Source organism: Stylophora pistillata, chromosome 1 (assembly GCF_964205215.1).
Source record: "Stylophora pistillata chromosome 1, jaStyPist1.2, whole genome shotgun sequence".
Classification (NCBI taxonomy): Eukaryota; Metazoa; Cnidaria; class Anthozoa; order Scleractinia; family Pocilloporidae; genus Stylophora; species Stylophora pistillata.
In genome coordinates this window covers 44,430,456-44,452,837 of record NC_142519.1, presented here as the reverse complement: position 1 = coordinate 44,452,837, position 22,382 = coordinate 44,430,456, and the positions used below count along the sequence as shown (strand labels likewise).

At 36.8% G+C, this 22,382-nt stretch overlaps 2 protein-coding genes across 2 annotated transcripts in view; one reads left to right on the top strand and one right to left on the bottom strand.

Annotated features, from left to right (window-relative positions):
- The window catches only part of LOC111325196 (uncharacterized), a 38,033-nt gene that overhangs the window by 13,090 nt on the left and 2,561 nt on the right, over positions 1–22,382 (bottom strand). Inside the window, exons 3-19 of the mRNA XM_022928951.2 lie at positions 21,765–21,923; positions 19,836–19,958; positions 19,399–19,452; positions 18,741–18,866; positions 16,889–17,017; positions 15,767–15,913; positions 14,488–14,561; positions 13,866–14,022; positions 13,408–13,537; positions 12,494–12,703; positions 11,682–11,879; positions 10,661–10,813; positions 10,345–10,449; positions 9,913–10,016; positions 9,161–9,329; positions 8,089–8,317; positions 7,195–7,444 (exon numbers count right to left, since the gene is read on the bottom strand). Of these exons, the coding sequence (XP_022784686.2) occupies positions 7,195–7,444; positions 8,089–8,317; positions 9,161–9,329; positions 9,913–10,016; positions 10,345–10,449; positions 10,661–10,813; positions 11,682–11,879; positions 12,494–12,703; positions 13,408–13,537; positions 13,866–14,022; positions 14,488–14,561; positions 15,767–15,913; positions 16,889–17,017; positions 18,741–18,866; positions 19,399–19,452; positions 19,836–19,958; positions 21,765–21,923 (2,517 nt within the window). The remainder of the gene's footprint in view (positions 1–7,194; positions 7,445–8,088; positions 8,318–9,160; positions 9,330–9,912; positions 10,017–10,344; positions 10,450–10,660; positions 10,814–11,681; positions 11,880–12,493; positions 12,704–13,407; positions 13,538–13,865; positions 14,023–14,487; positions 14,562–15,766; positions 15,914–16,888; positions 17,018–18,740; positions 18,867–19,398; positions 19,453–19,835; positions 19,959–21,764; positions 21,924–22,382) is intronic.
- Positions 5–5,316, top strand: LOC111325197 (uncharacterized). The gene is made up of 2 exons (XM_022928952.2): positions 5–187; positions 833–5,316. Exon 2 carries the CDS (start codon positions 979–981, stop codon positions 4,702–4,704), a length of 3,726 nt encoding a protein of 1,241 aa, XP_022784687.1. The 5' UTR covers positions 5–187; positions 833–978; the 3' UTR covers positions 4,705–5,316.

The window sequence follows — 22,382 nt, the reverse complement described above, 5'->3', positions numbered from 1 at the left end:
ACAAATGGCGGAGGCAATCGGTGGCAGCGAATGCAGAAGGATATATATACACAAGTTAGCTAAGTTATCGGTCTTTTTCTTTCTTTTTTTCTTACATTTTAGTCAGCTTTTTTCCTCCTTTCATTGCCATGGTAATATTTGGAATATTAACAGTCAAAATTTCGCCACCGCGAACGAAAAAACAACGGTAGGTCAAATCTCTATAAGTTGTCATTGTTATTATTGTCTTTTCATGGGGGGTCCGTAAAGGGGGGTCCGTAGAGGGTCCTTGAACCAGGTTCGTAGGGGGTCCATGGACTGGGGGTCAGTGTTTTCGGGTTACACTTGTTTTCATTACGTTATTCATTGGGAAAATACAAGGATACTTTGCAATTATGAAAATCTGCATGAAAGGTAGTTCCGTAGAGGAACATATGACGGTCGGCTAAAAATGCCTGGTTTCATTTTCAACGGGAGTCTTATCATGATTTACTAGTTAGTCACAGTTTTCAGGCCAAGGCAAAAGTGAAAACATAAAAAATTACAGCCTCTTGGGAGAAAATAAGATTCGAGCGATCAAGTCCGTGATGGAAAGCTTTCATACTCAGAAAAAAGCCCTGGTCTTCGGCGAAATCAACAGTGAAGGGAGAGTTTTCAATGACAGTTGACATTTCAGTCATTTTTAAAGTATAACTCAGTATTGAGCGTACCTCAGAAAGCGAAACTTCTCACCATACTTGAAATTGATTCTGCGGAGCCTATTTCGACTACATTTCATAACATCTCACGCATTAAAATTAGGAAAATGTTACACAAGCAACATACATCAGTCTATTTCATATTCCTATTTCAGTTTCCAATATCAGCTTCCCGTGTAGTCGAGAAAATGATGGCGTGCGAATCTGAAAGAATGAGTAAACGGAAGCCCACAACCTAAGCTATAGAGCGACGTTTATCTCATCGAAAGCAGGGACGAAAAGCAAACAGTAATTTGAAACGATGGATAATCTCAAGGAAGTACTTGCGCCGAAAACATTCAACAAATTTAGCCATGCAGCAGTTCTAATTTGGTTCCTGATTTGTGCAATCTTCCTTGGCATTTTTATTGAAGTGGAAAACGCCGAATCCAGATTTGATTTCCGTTGTGGTGGGGCGAAGAGCGGAGACGTTGATCTTGTCCGTGGAAAATGTTTCGTGCAATACCAGGAGCAGTACAACAAATACGGGATTCCAACCTATGGCTTCGTGGTCATGAATTTCCTCGTGATTGGTATTGTATGTGCTATGTATTCCCTTGTAGCGAGATCTACAGTCGATCGCCTGTCGCTGCCTAGCACTCGTAACGGTGACCCTGAGAGCCAGTCGAGCGACCAAAAGAAGGAAACCTCGACGGGAAAACAGCTTTTCATCGCCTACTGCTGTCAACTGTCCATAAGAATTGTATTGGGAGTTCTTTTCATGATCCTTCAAACTCAGTTGCTTTATCCTTCAAAGTTTCCCTATACGTTTGGCTGTTATTTTAACTCTGGAACCGAACAGCCAAGGAATTTATCTGACGCCAGCCGAAACAGTACTTTTCACGAATGTAACAATCAACGAGCGGTAAAGAAAATCTTCTGGATGAACGCTGTCCTTGCAGTCAATGGAATTTATGTCGCATGTCTTCTGATTGAAACCGTCTACATTTTGGCAAGGGCATGGAAAGTAAGGAGTTTCATGGAAAACTCAAAGTTTCTTGAAATCCATCTTGATCTCACTAATGAAAGGTCACATCATGTTTTACTACGGCTGAGATTACATGAAAATCGTGTTACCCACTTCAAGTTGCTCCTAGAGCCCCAAAAGCAAGATGACGTTGTCTCACTAAAGTCACATGAGTGTGAAAACCGTCTGATCAAAGTCAAGTTGCACGTAGAACCTCAAAAGCAAGATGATGTTGTTTCATCAAAGCCACAAGAGTGTGAAAACCGTCTGACCCAAGTCGAGTTGCACCTAAAACCTCAAAAGCAAGATGTTGTTGTCTCACCAAAGCCACAAGAGTGTGCACAACGTCTGACCCAAGTCGCGTTGCACATAGAACCTCAAAAGGAAGATAATGTTGTACCACCAAAGCCACGAGATCAAATCGAGTCGCATCAAGAACTTCCACAGCCAGATGGAAGGAACGGACATGATAATGTTTCTCAAAGGCAAAGGGAACCTGAACAACCCCAAACATCAAAGCTTCAACCATTTATCGCGGAAACAAAGGAAATAATTAAAGAAGACACCCAAAACCTTTTTGAACTCCGATCACCGTTTTCAGCTCCTCCTGGCGAACACGCAGTAGTTACACATTTGACTCTGGATCAGATTTACACGAACCTCGTGGTAATTCCAGACAGAGCTACATATGACTTTACTGAAAACAGAGAGGAGCAACTCAAAGTTTATCCAAGGTCGTGCAAGGAAGAATCTCAACTGAAAAGCTTGGAAGACCTCCTAAACGATGAAAGTAAGAAAGTTTTGGTTGTCGGTCGACCCGGAATCGGTAAAACATTATGTTGTACCAAACTTCTCAGAGACTGGGCATTCGATAAAGTTTTTCAAGCAACAACTAATGCCCGAATCCACTTTGATGCTGCTTTCTTCTTAAAATTCAGGAGATTGAACTCGTTAAACGACCTTAGCCTCAGGGAACTACTCACTCAGTCAGAACATTGTCCCTCAGATCACCTGGATGATGAGGTCTGGAAATACATACTGGAGCACCCGGAAGGTGTCCTCATACTTCTTGACGGATTTGACGAATTCAAAGACAACGCAAACATGGTCGTGGCGCCTCCTCGTCCCAAAAGCACTGAAGAGAAAATGCCGCTCCAAATCCTTTATCAATGGCTTGTGACCGGGAAACTCCTTAAAGGTGCTTCAATTTTAACAACCACAAGACCCACAGCTTTGGCGAGCATCGTAGACCTTCCGTTCGACAAAACCTTTGAGATTCTGGGATTCTCAACCGAGCAAATTGAAGAATATGTCTACAAATTTACCGGAGATGACAAGCAAGCTGGCGAAACACTATGGCGACACATCAGCAGCAACATGAACTTACTTTCGCTGTGTTACATCCCTGTAAACAGCTTCATCATGTGCTCAAGTCTATCACAAATATTGCAGCTCGACCGTTCCGCTGGTGTTACTCTCCCTTCCAAATTAACAACCATTTACAAGATTGCAGTGAAAGTGTTTTATTATAAACACACGAAAGAATTCCGCGACAGACGTTTGACTCGCGAACACTTTGTATCAGATAAATTGCCAGAAAATGTGGAGGAGACATTCGAGAAACTAGGAAGAGTGGCGTTTGAAGGAATCAAAGAAGGAAAGCTGATCATTGAAGGAAAAAAAGTACGCGAAATGGAAGACAGTGCTCTCTTCCACCGCTTACCCGACCGTCCGGCTGGCGAGTTAGCTTATGAACGACAATTCTGTTTCATTCATCTTACAATGCAAGAGTTCTTTGCTTCAAGGCACCTAGCAAATATGAGTGAAACTGAATTAAGGAACTTTGTTAACGACAACATCAAGGATGGAAAATGGCAGCTAGTTCTGCAGTTCCTGGCAGGACTAATGGAAGACAAAGATCATATACCGGGCGAGATAATGACCGACCTTCTTCCTGCGAAAACCGAAGAGAAACAAAGCGCAGAATACAACGAAGACTGGCCACAAAATGAGAACAAAATGAAAGTGACCTGCTGGCCGACTGACGACGAACAAGATTTAGCAGTGACATTGTGTAAGTGTATAAACGAGAGTAAGAAAATGGAGTCAATAGTTCAGAGAAAAATACAACAAATTAACTTTAATTTTTTTAATTTCAGTTCTTGTCAACTCACAGCTGTTGACTGCTCTGCATTAGTAAATGTAATTAAGAATGTTCCAAACATTTCACATTTAGATTTGAGTTTAAATAACATAAATCTATTAGGCTGTTTAGAAGTTTGTAAATTGTTAAAATGTAGGAAATCTCAACTGACCTGGTTACACCTCAGACAAAATCAATTGACAGATGAAGCAGCAAAGTATTTAGCTGAAGCCATCACAAACAACAACTGTCAGCTACGCGCATTACACCTCTTAGACAATAACATCGGAGACACTGGAACACAGCACTTTGCTGAAGCCATTAACAACAACAACTGTCAGCTACGCTGGTTAGCTCTCTCAGCGAATTACATCACAGACACCGGAGCACAGCACTTGGCTGAAGCCATCAACAACAACAACAGTCAGCTAAGCACATTAAACCTCTCACACAACAACATTACCGACACTGGAGCACAGCACTTGGCTGAAGCCATCAATAACATCAACAGTCAGCTAAAAACGTTAAACCTCGCAAGGAATGACATCACGGCCACCGGAGCACAGCACTTGGCTGAAGCCATCCACAACAACTGTCAGCTACACACGTTAAACATCTGTTACAATAAGATCACAGACACAGGAGCACAGCACTTGGCCGAGGCCATCAACAACAAAAACTGTCAGCTACGCGTGTTAAACCTCTCAAGCAGTAACATGACAGACACAGGAGCACACCACTTGGCTGAAGCCATCAGCAACCACAACTGTCAGCTACGCACGTTATACCTCTACAACAATAAAATCACAGAGGCTGGTAGGCAAAACGCACTGAGTTTAGTGAGTAAGAGTCAGTCTATGTGTGCACTGTGTTTTTAAGCCTCAGAAATTCCAGTCATCTGTCGATCTTTTTTTCTTTTAAACAAACCAATAATATTTCAGGAAAAGCAGAAGGATTACTGCAAAGGGAACAAACAAATCTCGAACCTCTCAGGAAACTTTCTCATCTTTTGATTGGTTAGTTTCGATACTAAATTCACTGCATGCTTCGGTATGCTTTGTTGGCTTGTGTCTGTCACAAGGAATAGTTTTCTGTGGAGCTTATTACGGATCTTTCGGAGTTATAAGCGAATCATATAAGTAAATACAATGTAGATTTTTTGGTAGAGTACTTTTGTTTTATTTTTCTTCTTCTTTTTCCCATGGAAGCGTTCCGGTTCAAGTAGTTACACGCTTCTAAAACAAAAGCCTGTTTTTGTAGGTTAGCAGTGTAAGATTTATATCGTATTATTCTGAACAATTTTTTAAGGTTTCCGCCATTGTTGTACATATTAGAGTAGTTTTGAACATATTTAGGGCCTGTGACTACGAATTTCACTTAAACATCTGAAGATGAAGTACCACAGTTATGATTTTAACTAACCAGTATTTGTTAATAGAGCTAGAAATCCAAAATTTATCAATGTGTAATAAACTTTTCAACTGATTAAACCTTGTGTTGTGATTTTACATCCCCTATGGTTGGAACTAACTTGGAAGCTATGAAAAAGGGTGGAGGAGCAGAGCGGGGGAAGGAGGAGGGGTGCAGCCTTTTAGATATCGGACAAAAACTTGATAAATTTACCAGAGAGACATGCTGGAAGTCCCCCATAGAAGCACAGATCACCAGCACCTACTCATAACCCTTTAAGATCAGATTGTTATCTCTTTCCTTTAACTGTTACAAATTTTCCTGTAAATCAGTTATGAGAATTTGGTGATAGATCAAGATATCCACATCCACCTGATCAATTTCAGTATTCTCATTACCTGTTTGCTGCATAATGAAGGATAATCATAGGGAGAAGTCACATGTTCATCAACCCTGGGTTAAGTAGGAGGGGGGGGTAAGGAATTACATGAAAAATAAAAAGCCAGGAGCACCCCTATCAAAGCCTTCACCATGTTTCAGATTGAATTACTTTCTGCACCTTCCTTTGAACCTGGACAGAAATTCTACTCCATGTCTCCAACCAACAATAAATGTTTTAGGAAGTGTAAATGTACATGATGTGAAACAAATGCATATTTTCTTGAATAAGCTCCTGGCCACTTTTGTCCAAAATTATTCAAGTAGGACATGTAAAAACCAATTGACATTGGTGAACAAGTAAAAAAAAAAAATTGAACAAAAGAAAGGAAATCAAGAAATAAACATGAATTCCACAAGAGGCAGGAAAACTTCACAAGGTATAACAATTTCCACCTGAAATTAAGTACTTGTTGCAGGATAGGAAAAAAGCACTCGAAAATTCTTCCCATTTTTTCAACATATTTGGTCTAATTGTTCATGATTGTTTCAGGACTTTAAAAAAAAATCATTTAGTAAATTCCACAATTTTTGAAGAATTTAAACTTCACCTGTAGGTGATCAGAATATCCTGTATGTTCAAAAAAAATGTATGAAACCAATCTTTTAATCTTATCCAAGTGATTGTTGCAGAACAACCATGCATGCACTTAAAAACTGGACATAATATTCTTAGCTTTAACACATTAATCCCCCCTCCTCCCCCCCTCAAAGAAAAATGTTAACCCCTTTTACTCCTCATCAATAAGAAATTTCTGCTTTCAAAACAAATTATTTACCGACAAGCAGACAGGTGATGGCAGTAAGGCCGTCACAAAGAAAAAAAAAATCATGAAACAAATGGCAGATTTGATCCACAGGAAGAAGAGATGTCTTTTTTTTCAGCTTTTTTTTTTTTTTTTGACAAATCCATCTGAATTAATTCCTTCTTGCCTTTCTTACTCCTTTTTGCTAAAAAATTTCAGAGAATCAATAAACTGGGTTACCAAGTGTGTGATGCCAAAAAAAAAAAAATTAATTATCTATGAAGACTTTTTCACGATAATTTCCTTTGGCATTGCATCTGACTATGGAAGACAAGTTTCTGAAAACAACTGTCACCAGAATAGCCTTATCATCTTAATTTAATTTACAACTACACATTAATATGTATAAAATATTAATTTCAAAGTTGTGTCCATGTATCCAGCAACATATACAACTATTCAGAGTACTTTTTTCACATAAATATCCAGTCAGTTAGCCACTTGGGAGGGGGGGTGGGGTCTAAATAAACCGTGGTGCTGTCTCAGTGGGGGGAGTGGGGGGTAATTTGTTTTATCAACTGAGTTCATGTCCTTAAATTAGCCATGAGTTTCTAAAGCTGACCTTTTGAGGCCTTTGTCAGTGAATCAGAGATGGCTTATGCTAAAAATGTCAGCTTTAAAACATTTACAGAACGGACACCAAAGCATGTCTCTTTGTCAATTTGAGACACATAATTGTAATTTGAGAGGTTACTATATCTCAAGTCACCTCACCTGTTTCTTTAATTGCTCTGCATCTCCAGAAGTGGCAGCCAGAGCCAGTTTAGATGCTGCTGCTGACCAGGGCACAACAATTTCATCAACAGTTCCAGAAAGCACATGTACTTTGGAAGCCCATTCTCGACCAATAGTCTGAAGTCGCTCAACAGTCACCAAGTCACCTGGATCATCTCTAACATCACGTGTTGTTTGTATGATAAGTGGTGTGAGTTTTTCAATCTCTCCTGCACAGACCCGAACACATCTAGGAAATAAGGGGGAATATTTAGATAGCAAATCCATTGACCAATAAAAATGGATGATCAAAAATAACAATGAGACAAATAGAAGGTGGAGAGGGGAAAACAGCTTAGTTACTTGAAGTGGTTGAGAAAAACTGAAAAAAAAAAATATAGAGAGGAAAAAAAAAAACACAGTCCTTCAGTTTAGGTTGGAAGCTTTGTAGCTGTGGTCACACTTTCCTTTTTTGCATTCATAACTTGTGGCTGAATAATTTAACCCTTTATATCTTAAGTTCAGTATGAATATTCTTCATACTGTTTTCCATCCATTTCCTAGGGTGCTGACAAGGAGAATTTGTTTAACAATCAAGAACCTCTTTAGTCAGTGATCAGTTTCTTTATTCTCAAGACTTTAAAGTGTGATTCAGGGGGGTACTGTCAGGAGAAATAAGATACTTGTCACTCTTAAGGATTAATAAGAAGTTTCTTTTAGTCAAGTCCCAAAAACCTAACAATAACCCATAAAAAAGGATTCTGTCGAGTTTCATCTTAGTTCTCCTACACACCTGTTCTTTGGGATGTCACACAATGTTCCACCCACATTAACTTTTAATAATTAAATATGGGCAAAACAATACACTTGCTATAACACAAGCTTAGTGCACACCTCACTCTCTCCAAATTCCGTGATTTGTCAGCTGACGTGCTTGCCAGCATACTCAGTGCCGAGGCTCTGGATTCAACTTTCCTTAGTTCCATTTCTGCCAAGTCAAAGTCTCTGGCCTTAACAGCTTTCAGTAATCTAGACACAGGAGCACGAGAGGTCTCAGATGGTTTAATGGGGCCAACAGAGCCTGCTGTCCACAAATTCTCATCCAGGTGTTCCTCAGTGACTCCTAGGATAAACATGACCCCAAAATTGACTCTTTATTGGCTAACATGTGTAACATATCAATTTATGCCTTTGTGACCACGAAGAACCTTGGTACTCAAATTTATCTCTCCCCCAACCTGTGGCCTCAAAGCTTGGTGGGTAGTATAGCGACTAACTATTATTCTGCTTACTTCCAGCAGGATCTTTCTGATATTTGTTTTCCATGCACACATCAAATAAAGTCATACTTAAATAATTGTGAACAAGTAATCTTACTTCCACGAGAATTAAATTATTCAAACATTTCCTGCCTCCCCACTTGTCAGTGTGGTGTCAGGCATCAAATGATTTTAACAATCTTAATCCAGATATTCAGGAATCAAAATCAATTTTATTGTTTAAAATGAAAGTGCAGTCTTTATCATAGTATTTTGTAAATTACCAATTTTTCGCCTTTTTACATAATCTTAAGTATTGTGATGTAGCAATTCTATCCCTTTAGCTTATATACTTTCTCAACGTCTGTAATTTGTATTTATTTTTCCTTTATTAATTTATTTTATACAGGGCCGTTCTGAAAACCACTTTTTGTGAGAACGCACCCTGTCTAAAGATTATTATTATTATTATTATTATTATTATTATTTGTGGGTAATGGGAATGATGATCCCTTCAAAACCTTGGCCAAATATCACAACAGTTGCATGCTACTCCTAAAACAAACGTTTTTTTAAATAGAAAATTAACAAAGTTATGTCGACTTCCAACACTTAGAGAAGCCCAAACTTTTAATACGCAAATCAATTCTATCTTTTTATCCAAGTTTTTCAAACACATCAGTAACACAAGTCTCACAGTCCTGTACCAAGCAAGGCTTTCCTGTTGATCCTATCAATTTCATCATCTTCTGAAAAGTTAAACAGCAGGTCCTCAGAATCGGCGCTGTAAGCAGGCTGGAATCTGTCCTTTAAAGAGAACTTTTTCTCTTCCTCTACTGGTAGCTTGCTCTGGTGAGTTCTAGGGTCCTCTTTGACCTAAAGAAAATAAATAACTTCAAAAACAAGAATGTTGCTTCAATGCAATAAAGCTCCTAATTATACACATTCATTCAAGGTGTGGTTTTAAGAATATTCTTGTCTCATATTTACTCAAAGTGTTCAGAGTAAGACAAGACTTGGCAAAATGTAAGATGAAGAGTTAAAATTACACATTTGTATCAAGTATTGTTAGTTAGAAAAGATGCACTGTTTCTTCTCTGGTTTGTTTGATTGCGACACTTGCATCTTTCCCACTATTTCTTCTCTGTTGATGTTTTATGTTACATGAGAATCTCATGCAGAATTTCATTTCTGGTTTGTTTGTTTGTTTGCTTTTTTTTTCTTACACAAAAATCTTGCAGACTGTTTTTTCTCTGGTTTGTTTGTTTGTTATGCGAGAATTTTGAGCACTGTTGTGTCTCTGGTTTCTTTGTTTGTTTCTTTGTTTGCAAAAATTAAAACAGTTTTGTCACCTTCTTTGTGCAAATTATTCAATGTTTCATGCTAATGACCATTTCTTGGATTTGCAGAATTAACCAAAGATCTGAAATGAACTTTTTCGCTGGAATTTTAAACTTACTTCCTCTCTACCAGAAGCAGAGGGCTCCAAAAGTGTTTCCCTTATGGGATCACTAACAAGACCTACTAGTTGATCTGTTTCATCAACTGATGTTGTGTCACTTGCTATAAAAAAAAAAAAAAAAAAAAAAAAAAAAAAAAAAAAAACATGTTAAGTTTGCCAATTCAGCATCACATTAAATGTGAGAGTAACAAAACACAATTATTAAAATTACAATTTCCATCATTAAGTCGAAGAGCATTGCAGACGACTGTGAATAGTTTAGAACAGTATATTGGAGTGTGAATGACTCTTTTCAGTGTTGCACAACTTTGAGATAGATGCAAGGAGCTTCTGCCAAGAAATTTACATAAATACATTTCATGTACATCTGCCCTGTCAACAAGGATATAAACAACAAAAACAACAACAAAGGAATCCTTTTCTTGCTACCTGCAGGAGAATAGTGCCCCCTTAAAATTTCAAACAAATCCAGCATGTTGTCCTTTGTACTCAAGCCCTTGCTGCCCGTCATTTCAGTGCTATAATCAGTTAAATCTGCAGTGAAAAAAAAAAAAAAAAAAAATTCAAAATGTATCTTTGCTATGTGCAAAACCATCACTCCCAGTACTGCAAAGCCACTGCAAATCCTTTTAAAATAATTATTAGTTCCAGCTAATAAAAAAGCTTCGGGAAAAATCATTTGAGGTAGAAAACCAGAAACAAAAAGGTCAAAATGAATACTTGCTGAGTTCACAGACACACCCACCTATATTTATTCCTGTTGGCCATTTTAAAGCTGATTTCATCATCTTTACTTTCTCGCCCAGAAGTTGACAATTTTCACGGAGTTTGTTTTGCTCCTGGTCATCTGTCATATTTACCAGGGCTCCCTCAACACTTTGAACAAAAACTGGAAGTACTGCAAAAAGAAAAACAGGAGGTGAACATAGTGGTCTGATTATACAAAGTTTAACCACTCTTTAACAAAACCATGTTCTGTTCTATCTTCAAATTAGCCAAACCATTTATCTGAACATTAATTTTATTTTTGGTGAACAGAGTCAAGAGGGCCAATATATAGCTAGCAGTGGAAGGACATTATTTTCTTTAATTAAACTGACTCTCTTGCAGAGAATACCTAAGAGCAACTGACTGGGTAGCACTGCAGTTTGGGTAAATAAGACTTCAAGTAAATAACCAGCCCACTGAGTTTAATAACTTTCACTTGCATGGAGCCTTTGCCAACAGGTATTAACTTACACCCTAACATCAGTATGTATATTCTCCATACTGTTCTCTATACATTTTCTAAGGTTCTGACAAGGAGAATGCATTTATCAAATGAATCAAGAGCAGTTTATGTCAAGTTAACTACAAGAAAATTGCAAAATTTTCTTTCCCCATTTCCTTGTACATTGACTGTGAAAAAACCACCCTGATATTTTCAATTTCAATATTAATTCTTTTAAGCTCTCAAGATCAGATTGGTAATACTCTCCTCTAACTGCTTTACAATTTTTGTTAATTAGTGACAAGAATTTGGTGTTAGATCAACATAATAACTTCTATCTTATTAGCTAGAGTATTCTCATTACCTTTTTGCTGGATAATGTATGGATATCATTGGGAGAAATTACATGTTAATCACTTCTGGGAATTAAAGGGTTTACATCAATATCAACATCAAAATTAATATCAATGTCATTATCATAATTGTTATCATCATCAAAATCATAGTCATCTTTCCAATGATTGTCACTACTATCACTTCTATTATCACACAGTACCAGACTCTAGCTGGCCACAAGCTGTTTGCAGGCTTCCCTTGTACATAGGATCAGCAGTTGTATTCATTTCCTTCTTGGCGACCATGGCTACTCTTCTTGCTCGGCCAAGCATTCTGAGAGAGATCTGGGACACCTTATGAATATCTTGTTGTTGCAGTGCTTTTTGACAGTCTGAGATATCTTGTTGGATGTTAAAATCTACCAATGAATGAAAATTGGTACTGCCATCAAGCATCATGGATTTCTGGCTAGATGCTAACATAAGCTAACAGGAGCATGTATAATGTATGTGTTATCAATAAATGGTGATAACTGTGGCAGGCGAGGAGACTGACAGATCTGGTAGTTTACTTATAAAATGAAAAATTCTGCATTCAAAACAATAAATCAGTAGATAGCTGTTCAGCTATTTCATATATCATTTAGATACATCATTCATAGATCATTTAGATACATAATGAAATACCACGCCCCTTTTATTTGCTGCCTGGCCATTAAGAACCAAGAAGGACTGTTATTACTAAAACCTTTTAACTCCCAAGATCTGACTATCAATTCTCCCCTCTACAGCAACAGATTTTCCTACGTTAACTTCGTGTAAGATCAAGATGACAACTTCTGCCTGTCAAGTTTGAGTATATTCATCATCTGTTTGCTAGATTAAATGTATGCCAGGATATCAATTAACGGGAGAAAATACAGGTTAATCACTTTAATTTGCACTTTGAAATTTTATTTGTAAGTTCTCATTTTTACCATTAATTTTTTTATTTTTACTATTGATGGCAGTCTCAGATCAAACAGGAACATACCAGTCATCAGAACAAAGTCATTGAAGTCTGTTATATCATCCACCACAGAAGTGAGGGCATGAATTCTTGCTGCCCAGTCTCTTCTCAGCTGGCCCAGATGTTCCGTGCAGGTTGTATCCTTAGGTGTCTGCTTTACTCTTAGAGCTGCTGACACCAGTTGTGGAGCAAGTTGTTCTATGTCACCAGCCATGCTGTTGACAGTTTGTACTCCTTTCAAGTTTGAAAAAAAAAAAAAAAAGAAAGAAAAAAGAAAAAGAATATAAACTCTACATAAGTTGATGTGATGCCTATATAAACACCAGGGTTACTGAAGGTGACCTTATAGTCAGATTTATGGAGTGCAAGGTAAAAATAAATCACTTCCATGAGTGACCAAGAAAGAATTTTTCCTTACAAGTTTAATACAATATGAAGTAGACAAGTGATGAGAATATAAAAAAAATATATAAAAAAAATATATTTGGGGATCCCCAGTTGATCCAACACCAAATTCTCCAAACTAACAAAATAAGAATTGTATAGCAGACAGTAAGGAGAATTACTAATGAAATCTTGGCAGTGAAAGGTTAATGGCTGCCAAAGGAACTGTTTTGGTCCATCAAAGCTACTAGTTGGTTATCAACTAAAAGTCGACAACCGTCAGGTAGATCAGCCACTGTAACAAAATGAAAAGGAGCTGTTTTGAACATTAGCCTTTTGCTTTTGCTTTTTCCTCTGCTCCAACTGGTCAATTTAATTATTGAGGGTTTTTGTTTAAATTCATCCAATTAAAATTTGCACTTAAAAGCACTTAGAAATGAATATAATGTATGTACTAAGGAAAAGGAGTTTTATTGAGCATTGGATCACATCTGAATCATGCTGGCACCTTTGCTTGTATTCAGGTGCTAGTACCATTCATTGACAATACTTACTTCTCACATCAGCTGAAATAGCAGCAGATTGTCTGGCCACCTCTGCTAGCATTGTAGCATGTTTCTGGAATTCATCAGCTTTCCCCTTCAATCTGGTAATGGCATGTTCCTGACTTTGTAAACTTGTATCCTACATATACAAATTCAAGATGATGTACAATTAACATTTCTGAAGTACTATCTGTCCCCAGGCTAAAATTACAGTGACACGTGGTTAAAAGTTAACACCTAAGAACATGACTTGAAATCAAAATAAATGACCAAAAGTTCAGTATTTTCTCCAGGCTTTGAGACACCAGGACAACTGCTGGATCTCAAAATCAAAGGAGCATAAAGGGTTCCATAAATTTTGCAGGTGCGCAATGGGCTAGTTAGTGCACAGAAATCTAATATCCCTTCCATTAAAAAATAACTCTGAAACTACACGTATTCAAAGAACCATTAGACAGTGTAAATACCAAGAGTGATGCTGTAGCAGCTTGTATCATATTGTGTACAGGGAGCTCAGCATCTGCAAACACAGTTGTGACATGATCAACCACAGCAGTGGAAACATGGCGATCTAACTTCTTTAGCTCAGCTGATAACCTTTCAGATGTCAGTTCCTGTTCATGCCTGTTAATATGAACAATATATTGGAGTAAAAATTTAAAATTTGGAGTATAAGCCAATCAAGGTGTTTCTGTTGTAGCTTTTGGTTGTTGATTTACACCCTGGTAAACAGCAAGGGTTTCTTTTTACCTTCTTTTTTACCTAACCCTTTTTACTCACTAGTAAAGAATGCAAAAGGAGGTGAGATTCTTCTTCTCAGCCCTATATATCTGGGGAATTTTACTGTCATTATCTCTGTTGTAGACTTTTACTTTTGATTTTGACATAACCTTGGTCCAGCTGACTTTGGCGAGTTAAGCATTCATTTTATAATTTGAAATTTGACACCTCATCTGTGTTACTTTCTTTTAATAGAAATAAATTTCCATCAATTTGCACCAGTTTTGAAAAGTTGCATTAGTTTTGAAGACCTACTGTAAATCAACATGAGCACCAATTGATTTTACAAACTAAATACTCTTATCTCACCTTGTTCTTTGTGACAAAGGTTTGGCTAAAAGGGTTTTCTGCAGTTCTGCAAGCTTATTTTTCATTTGAAGAACCTTGGTTAAGAGAACATTGCATTATCATACATGAAGTTTTACTTGATAATTTTATGGCAAACAGCCGTATATACTAAAAGTAAAATCTGTTTTAATTACAGTGATTTGAAGTCCAGTTTTGACAAGATAAGCACCAGAATTTCTTTTGGTTAATTAAAAAGCATACTAGTTTACATAATTGATGTTATTTATTCCAAATTGCATTTATTTAGAAATCATTTGTTTACTTGTATATAATAAACAGTTATATTTATTCCATCTGGACTTCATATCATGAAACCCAAAATCAATAGGAATTGCACTGTTTTGTTTATTTTAGAAGCTCTCTCCTATGGACCATGCTGAAACATTTGCATTTTATTGTAATGTCTAAAGCATGCTTAAGCCAATAAAGGTATTTCAGGCAGAAAGTTAACCAGGTTATCAATACTTGGAATGAAGAGACTGCTTAGAAGTACGACCATCACATCATCTGAAGACAGGTTAATACTATTCTAGTCCATATGAAGCAAATGTATCCCCCACCCCCCCCAACCGCTCCAATAAATTTCACTCAATAGGCTACAGAGAGTTCTTATGAGAATATAGCTTCTTTTACAACGAGCATTGCATAATGACTCTAACCCTTTAATACACCCTAACATCGGTATGCATATTCTCCAGACTGTTCCCTATACATTTCTTAGGGTGTTAACAAGGAGAATTTGTTAAACAATCAAGAGCTTCTACATTAATTTTGGTGATTCATCCTTAACTCTCATTACCTTAATGTTTCAATCAAGGATGACATTGTATAGAGAAATTAGATGCTTGTCACTCTTAGAGATTTAAAAAGGGTTAAAGAGATACCACTACATTTTTTTGTGAAAACTACCAAGTAACATGAAAGCATTTACTTCAACACCTTAGTTCAGTGTCCTTACTGGCCACCACATATCCCTGATAGTTCTGAAGTTCTAGCTGCGCTGAAAGTCATTCTTCATTTTTTGTGAGTAAACCTGTGACACTGACTGAGAAAGTTCATACCCTAAGACAGCACGATACTATATTTTTCTAGTAATAAGCTTCAACCATAGTGACTAGGTGTGAGCGGCCCTCACTGAAGCTCAGGTTTTAGTGGCCAAAATTTACAGGGTTTGTATAAAAGGGCACTAATTACAGCACATGTACATATGTATTGTTACTGTACTCTTGTTATCACTCACACTCTCACAAGCCTGTACAATTCGCTCTCTTCTTCCTCCTTCACAACTGTTGGCCACACCCATGCTACTACGAACAATAGCATCCAGGTAAGAGTCAAGTTCATTACCAGCTTCCAGCCTGTGGTGGGGAGACAGCTGCTTATGAGCCTGTCAAATCAAGATGTAAAACAACAAAAACTTTGTATCAGTCTCAAGTGCTTAGTTTCAATTATCACAAAATTCAAATTTTGCAATCTATAATTAGAACCATGATATCAAAACAAAACAAATTGACATTCCTATCTTTTGTTCAAACTACCCTTTGGCAAAAAAAAAACCTAACTTCTCAAACCGACCATTGACCCTTTAACTCTCATGAGTGATCAAGACAGAATTTCTCCTTACAATATCAATGCATTATCAAGCAGACAAGTGATGAGAATTAAGAAAAAACATCAATTAGGAGATTATTAATCAATCCAATACCACATTGAATGGTCCAACCTGACTTCATAAGAAATGAAAGGAACATAGTCAGGGGAATTACCAATCACAACTTGGGTGTGAACAAAATTTTTACGAAAGTCTGAAATATGGCATGCATTTACAATGTAATTATATATAGGACTGAATGGTCTCAACAGAGAACAACTTTCCTTCATCACTAATTCACAGCTTTCTTTTTTGGGGAGGCTTAGAAAACAATTTTTAAATTTAAGCAATATTGTTACAGTAGTAATTGATTGGCAACTAAGATAGTGAAAAGCCACAATCAAATACTCTTAGTCAAGTGAATATGGATTCTGTTGGAGAAAGTTGCAAGTTCGATTGCTAAATCAAAAAATATATTTAATTAAAAGTGCCTTTATCAAAAATTGAAAAAATGATTGAAAAAATAAACACTATTTTATTAATAATTTCTGCTTCCAAAATGCTCATAATGAAACCAACCTCTTGTGTTCAGTTTCTCTTTAAGATCTATACAGTGTATGCTTATTTGAATGCCTGTATGCATGTGCATGCATAATGTCTGCACGTAAGTAGCATAGAACAATGCACTACAAAATGTTAATGGAAGATGTATTTCAAACGTACAGAAAATGACAAATAAAAAACCACTTATTATAAATAAAAGAAAAGTACCTTTTCCAGCGTGGCAGCCATGTAACCAGGTTCATTGACACTCCAATCAAGATCATCCCGAGCCTCCACAGTTTTGATGATTTCAGTGCATGCCAACATGATTTGACCAACCACATAGTCACGGCTTGCCTACAATAAAGAAGAAGAGGAAAAAAAAAACAGGTCAAGAGAGTATAATTTGTAACTAGGAGAGATAAATCCATCATATTCTGTGTATCACCATTATCTATTAAGCTAAGCAAGTCTATGACCAACGAATGAGAATACACTATTTAATACTTAAAATATTTTTTAACATTTTAAAGTGCACCTACACCCAAAAATTTTTTTTCGCTTAACGAAGTAAGCTTATTTTTTTGAGTATTTCTGCGCAAAAAGTTTTTTATTTGCTCAAATCTTCAATTTTCTATGCCCAGTCAAAATACGGAAAATCGGCCGCCATCTTGCCCCACGACCGAGTTTAAAGAGGAATGGCTCTAGTGGGTAATGTGACGTCAAATCGAGAACACGAAAGTCTGCTTTTCACACATTTTCACTTGTTTGGGAAGGTTGTAGTCGATAATTGTCCGAAAATATGCCGAATAAGTGTGTTGCAGAAGGTTGTAGCAACGTGCGAAATTTGCAAGAGGGTATCGCGCTCCATACAATCTTCATACAACACACCTAGTCGGCATATTTCGGACGATATCGACGACAATCTTCCCAAACAAGTGAAAATGTGTGAGATGCAGACTTTCGTGTTCTCGATTTGACGTCACATTACCCGCTAGAGCCATTCTTCTTTAAACTCGGTCGTGGGGCAAGATGGCGGCCGATTTTCCGTATTTTGACTGGGCATAGAAAATTGAAGATTTGAGCAAATAAAAAAATTTTTGCGCAGAAATACTCAAAAAAATAAGCTTACTTCGTTAAGCGAAAAAAATTTTTTAGGTGTAGGTGCACTTTAACCACCTCACTAACTAGAGTGACCAAAGGGGAATTTCCTCCTCATTATGAATACATTTTCCAGCATGAAGGAGAACATAGGAAAGAAAAATATCAGTTTTGCGATATTGTTTGATTTGTACCAAATTTTAAGAGTTGAAATTTATTAATAGCTGGAATAAATGACTACCAGTGCAGATATCTGTGATATTGGCGGGTTCACTATTACCATGTATATGTTGTAGTTCAATTTTATCCTTGGTTCAAATTTTATTTTCCTTTGTTTCAAACTCATTATTATATACATTAATGTGACCGAGAACAATGGAAAATAAAATTTGAACCAAGAGAAGTATAAAATTGAACTACAACATATAAATGAACATGATTTAAAAGTAATATCAATGAAAACAATAACCTTGCTCCTTTTTTTCAACACTCAATTTCACATTTATTTAATTAAAAGGCTTTGATTTTGTTTCACAGTAAAGCAGAATTTTTTCCAGCTGGAATCTTCATCAAATCTGTTAGTTAGTGAAGCAAGTTTCTTTTGTCTTTAATATTGCTACCATTATGTTCTTCTTTTGATTATTTTAAATTTATTATCCATTACCTACATCTATCTCAGGAATTTTGGAGCTGATTGACATGCAAATGTTCTCACCCAAAAGGGAATTTTTCGAGTTTCCTGGTGTGAAATAAAACTCAAAAGGGCCATATCTAAATTTCTTCTTGGCTTTCCTCTCTCTTATTTTTTTGCTGCTCAAACCTAAATCTAGATCATGATGAAACAGGGTGGCTTAGGAAGGCTATAGGATTCAGAATATCCCCATGTCATTGCATGCACAAGTCTAAAAATATCAGTGTTACAAGAATCAAAGTTTGTTGGAACACATTTCCTCCGTCCATCAAAAACTGCCCTTCATACCTTGGCTTGAAGATTGGCTGTGTTGGTTAAATATGTCTGCATAGATGCTGATAGCAGTCCAACAGACTTCTTAAGAACCATCATGGCTGACAAGAGTCTGTCTCTGTGACGAGGATTAGTCAGCTCCTATGTACATAACAAACCATAGTATTGTACCCATGGTACGACTGTATGAAATGCTTATAAATAAAAAGTCCAGCTGGAAGCTAAATTTTCAAAGCACACATGTTATATATATATGTAATGGTATAATTAACAATTATTCCACGAGCGCGCTTTGGATATGAGATGATATATAGCCAACGAAGCACGCAGCGCTGAGTTGGCTATAATCATCTCATGTCCAACAAGCGCGAGTGGAATAACTGTTTTATTAAAACGCCCCCAAGATATTCGACAGATCTTACCAAATCTTGAATTTTTTAGCTCCCTTTTAATTTTAAGCTGAAGCATACGCTTACCATGTTTGTAGATTATGGTATATTGGCTCATATACCATAATGGCTAAGCCAATAAAAAATCTTGAATTGCATTACCCAATGATCCAGTTTTTAATAATAATAATTAAAAGGAGAAATAGACTGAAAAAAAAAAAAATCAAAGAAATTCACTCTCTCAAATCAATTCCGGTCTGTGACTACATACAAAGATTACATACTTGCTGCCTTTTATTGCACATGCCTGCCAGAAGCATCAAAGATTCTGTGAAGGCCTAAAACACAAAAACAATACAAATAATTTAATACACTTTGTTATTTAAACAAAGTCTAGCCTTTGCGTAACAAAACCATGTTCTATCTATCCCAAATTTGATCATATCTTTAACCTCAGTCAACATTTATTTTGGTGAACAGTCTCAAGAGGACTGAAAGCTTGCATTATTGGAAGGAGATTTAATTATTCAATGAAAAACAATCCTCTTATGGAGAATATGACTAAGGTCCTTCTGTTTGTGTTAAACTGCAGTTTGGGTTAGACCTCTTTCTAAATAACTGGTTGTTTCAGTTTTACATCATTGGGTTTATGAAGAGGTGGTATAACCCTGCTATAAAATCCTAGCACTCTAACTTATAAATAAGCAGTACAGGTAATTACCTTGAAATTAGCAATCAGACTCCTCATGGAAGTGACACCCTCTACTAGTGCAAGTCGGTCCATCACCCAGTGAGCTGCTCGTACAATCTTGCGCACCTCAGCTTGATCATAAACAAGCAAGACCTATTTTAAAATGATTTACAAAAGTAATATACTCTATAAACACCTTAAATAAACCACGTGTACACTACTGCCCAACCAAGAATATCCCCAAGGATTGTAAACTTGATATTGTGACATCCTTTCAAGACTGCTGAGCACTTTTCACCCTTAAAATCCATAACATTTTTTAGCTCACACACAATAGACCACTTTGAAATGGCAGCCGTATTAATATTCTTTTGTTTAAATTTAAATTAGCCCTTTCTGGCCTTGTTCTCCAGTACAAAATTCAAAGAATACATTATCTCAAGCAAGGCCAGAAGGGCTAATTTAAATTTAAATGAAAGAATATTAATCTGGCAGCCATTTATGAAAGTGGTCTTTTGGTTTGAGTACATAACATGATCAAATATACCTAACCCAAACGTGGGACATATCTTTGACATGTTCAAAGTGATTTCCCCAATTTTCAGAACTCCCATGTAATCCATGAAAACCTTCCTACTGAAGTTGATTCAAGATAGAGGAGTTTTTACTTTTAAATGAAAATGAATGCAACGAAAATGAACATGACTAAATGATTCATTATCAGCTAAAATACTCAAGCAAGTTCTCCCTTTTGTTCTCCTTAAATTTTCCCATGATACTTAAAAGGAGAATTTGTTTGCCAATCAAGAGCTTCTTGTCTGATTAACAATGATTTCTTTTATTCTCCTGACTTCAATCTTTGATTCAAGGCTGCAGATACCACTTGGAGAAATTAGATGCTTAAGCATCTAAATATATCTTATTAACCAAGCGCGAGGGCTGTACTGGGAGAATATTGGCCTGAGGTCTTGACAGTACGGACCAAGGTCCATACAAAAAAGACCGAGGGCTGATATTCTTCCAGTACAGTCCCAAGCAAGCTTTGTTAATAAGAGATTTATTATACGACTGAAGGTCAAAGGGACACAAGTGCGGTATCATTCCAAACCATTCGGGACAGTGCCTGGTCCAATACTGAGAGAATATTGACCAGCAATAGAGCATTTTGATTGGTTGATTTTAGTTATTGGCCCTCTGACTGCCCGAGTCATGTAATAATTAGTAATATTACTACCTTCAGGGATTAAACCATTAACTCCCTGAGTGACTGAGACAGAATTTCTCTTCACAATATCAATACAATATCAAACAGACAAGTAATGAGAATAAAGAAAAGAGAAAATCAGGGGTTCATCAGTTGATCCAATACCAAATTCTCCAAAGTAACATCATAATTGTATAGCAGTAAGGAGAATTAATTTGGATATATCAACAAAGTTGAAATGGTAAATTGGCCACCGTAACAATTACAAAAGCTGACGTTTTGAGCGTTAGCCATTCGTCGGAGCGAATGGCGATGAAGGGCTAGCGCTTGAAACGTCAGCTTTTGTAATCATTATGTTGGCCAATTTACCATTTCAACTTTGTTGATATATCCAAATTATTTCATTACCCCCACCGATGCAGCCCCAAACAGTTTCTTTCATTAGAAACTATCAGCCTTTATTCATTAGTAAGGAGAATTGCTAATGAGATCTTAAGAGTGAAATTAAAGAGTTATGATTAAGGCTTCATTGTCCACTGCAGGGTTATCCCCCAGCATTTTTCAAGTTTCCCTGGACTGCTGGGTGGCGTGAGACAGTCGGAGTAAAATGTTTTGCTAGATACAACAAGAGAGTGACCCTGAATCAGAGCTTTAACCTCATAACCATTAGACCTGGCATCAAACCTAAAAATCACTACAGTTGTAACATGTCATCTCTCCTTATGATAAAATGTAAGGTTAAATGTTAAATTCACCTTCATAGTTCCTTCAAGGATGTTTCTTGCAGAGTCTACCAGGTTGTACCTCACTTTCCCCGAGAATGGCTGCTGTTTAAGCTGATGTGTTGCCATCAACAATGCATTCCCTGCATCTGTCACAGAGTCACATGCTGGAGGCATTGCTGATTTCAAATCCTGCATTATAAGATCACATCATTGTCAATTCACTGATCCATACCAAGAAAAGACCTTAAAACAAAGTCTGTAACAGTTCAAATTTCTATCCAAATTGACAAACTTTCAATCTCTAGCATAAAGAAAGACACTAACAAAAACACAGAAGTAAACGTCAAATTTTACCAGGCATTCAACCACAACTCTCTCATCAAAAGACCAATATTTTTTGCTTTGTTTTAATTCAACAACTTGTTAAATCTTGCCTTCTATCGGAACAGTTATAATGTTTTGAATTTAGTACATGACCTCAGAAGGCATTAATTCAGCAACCAAGTTCAAACTTCCAACAAAGTTCTCAATGTTACGGAAAATAAATAAGTTAATCAATGATAAATCATAAAATAAAGATTAAATATCTTTTCCTATGCAAAAAAGATCCATAAGACACTGTAGAACCCTGTACTACTGTTGTAAATA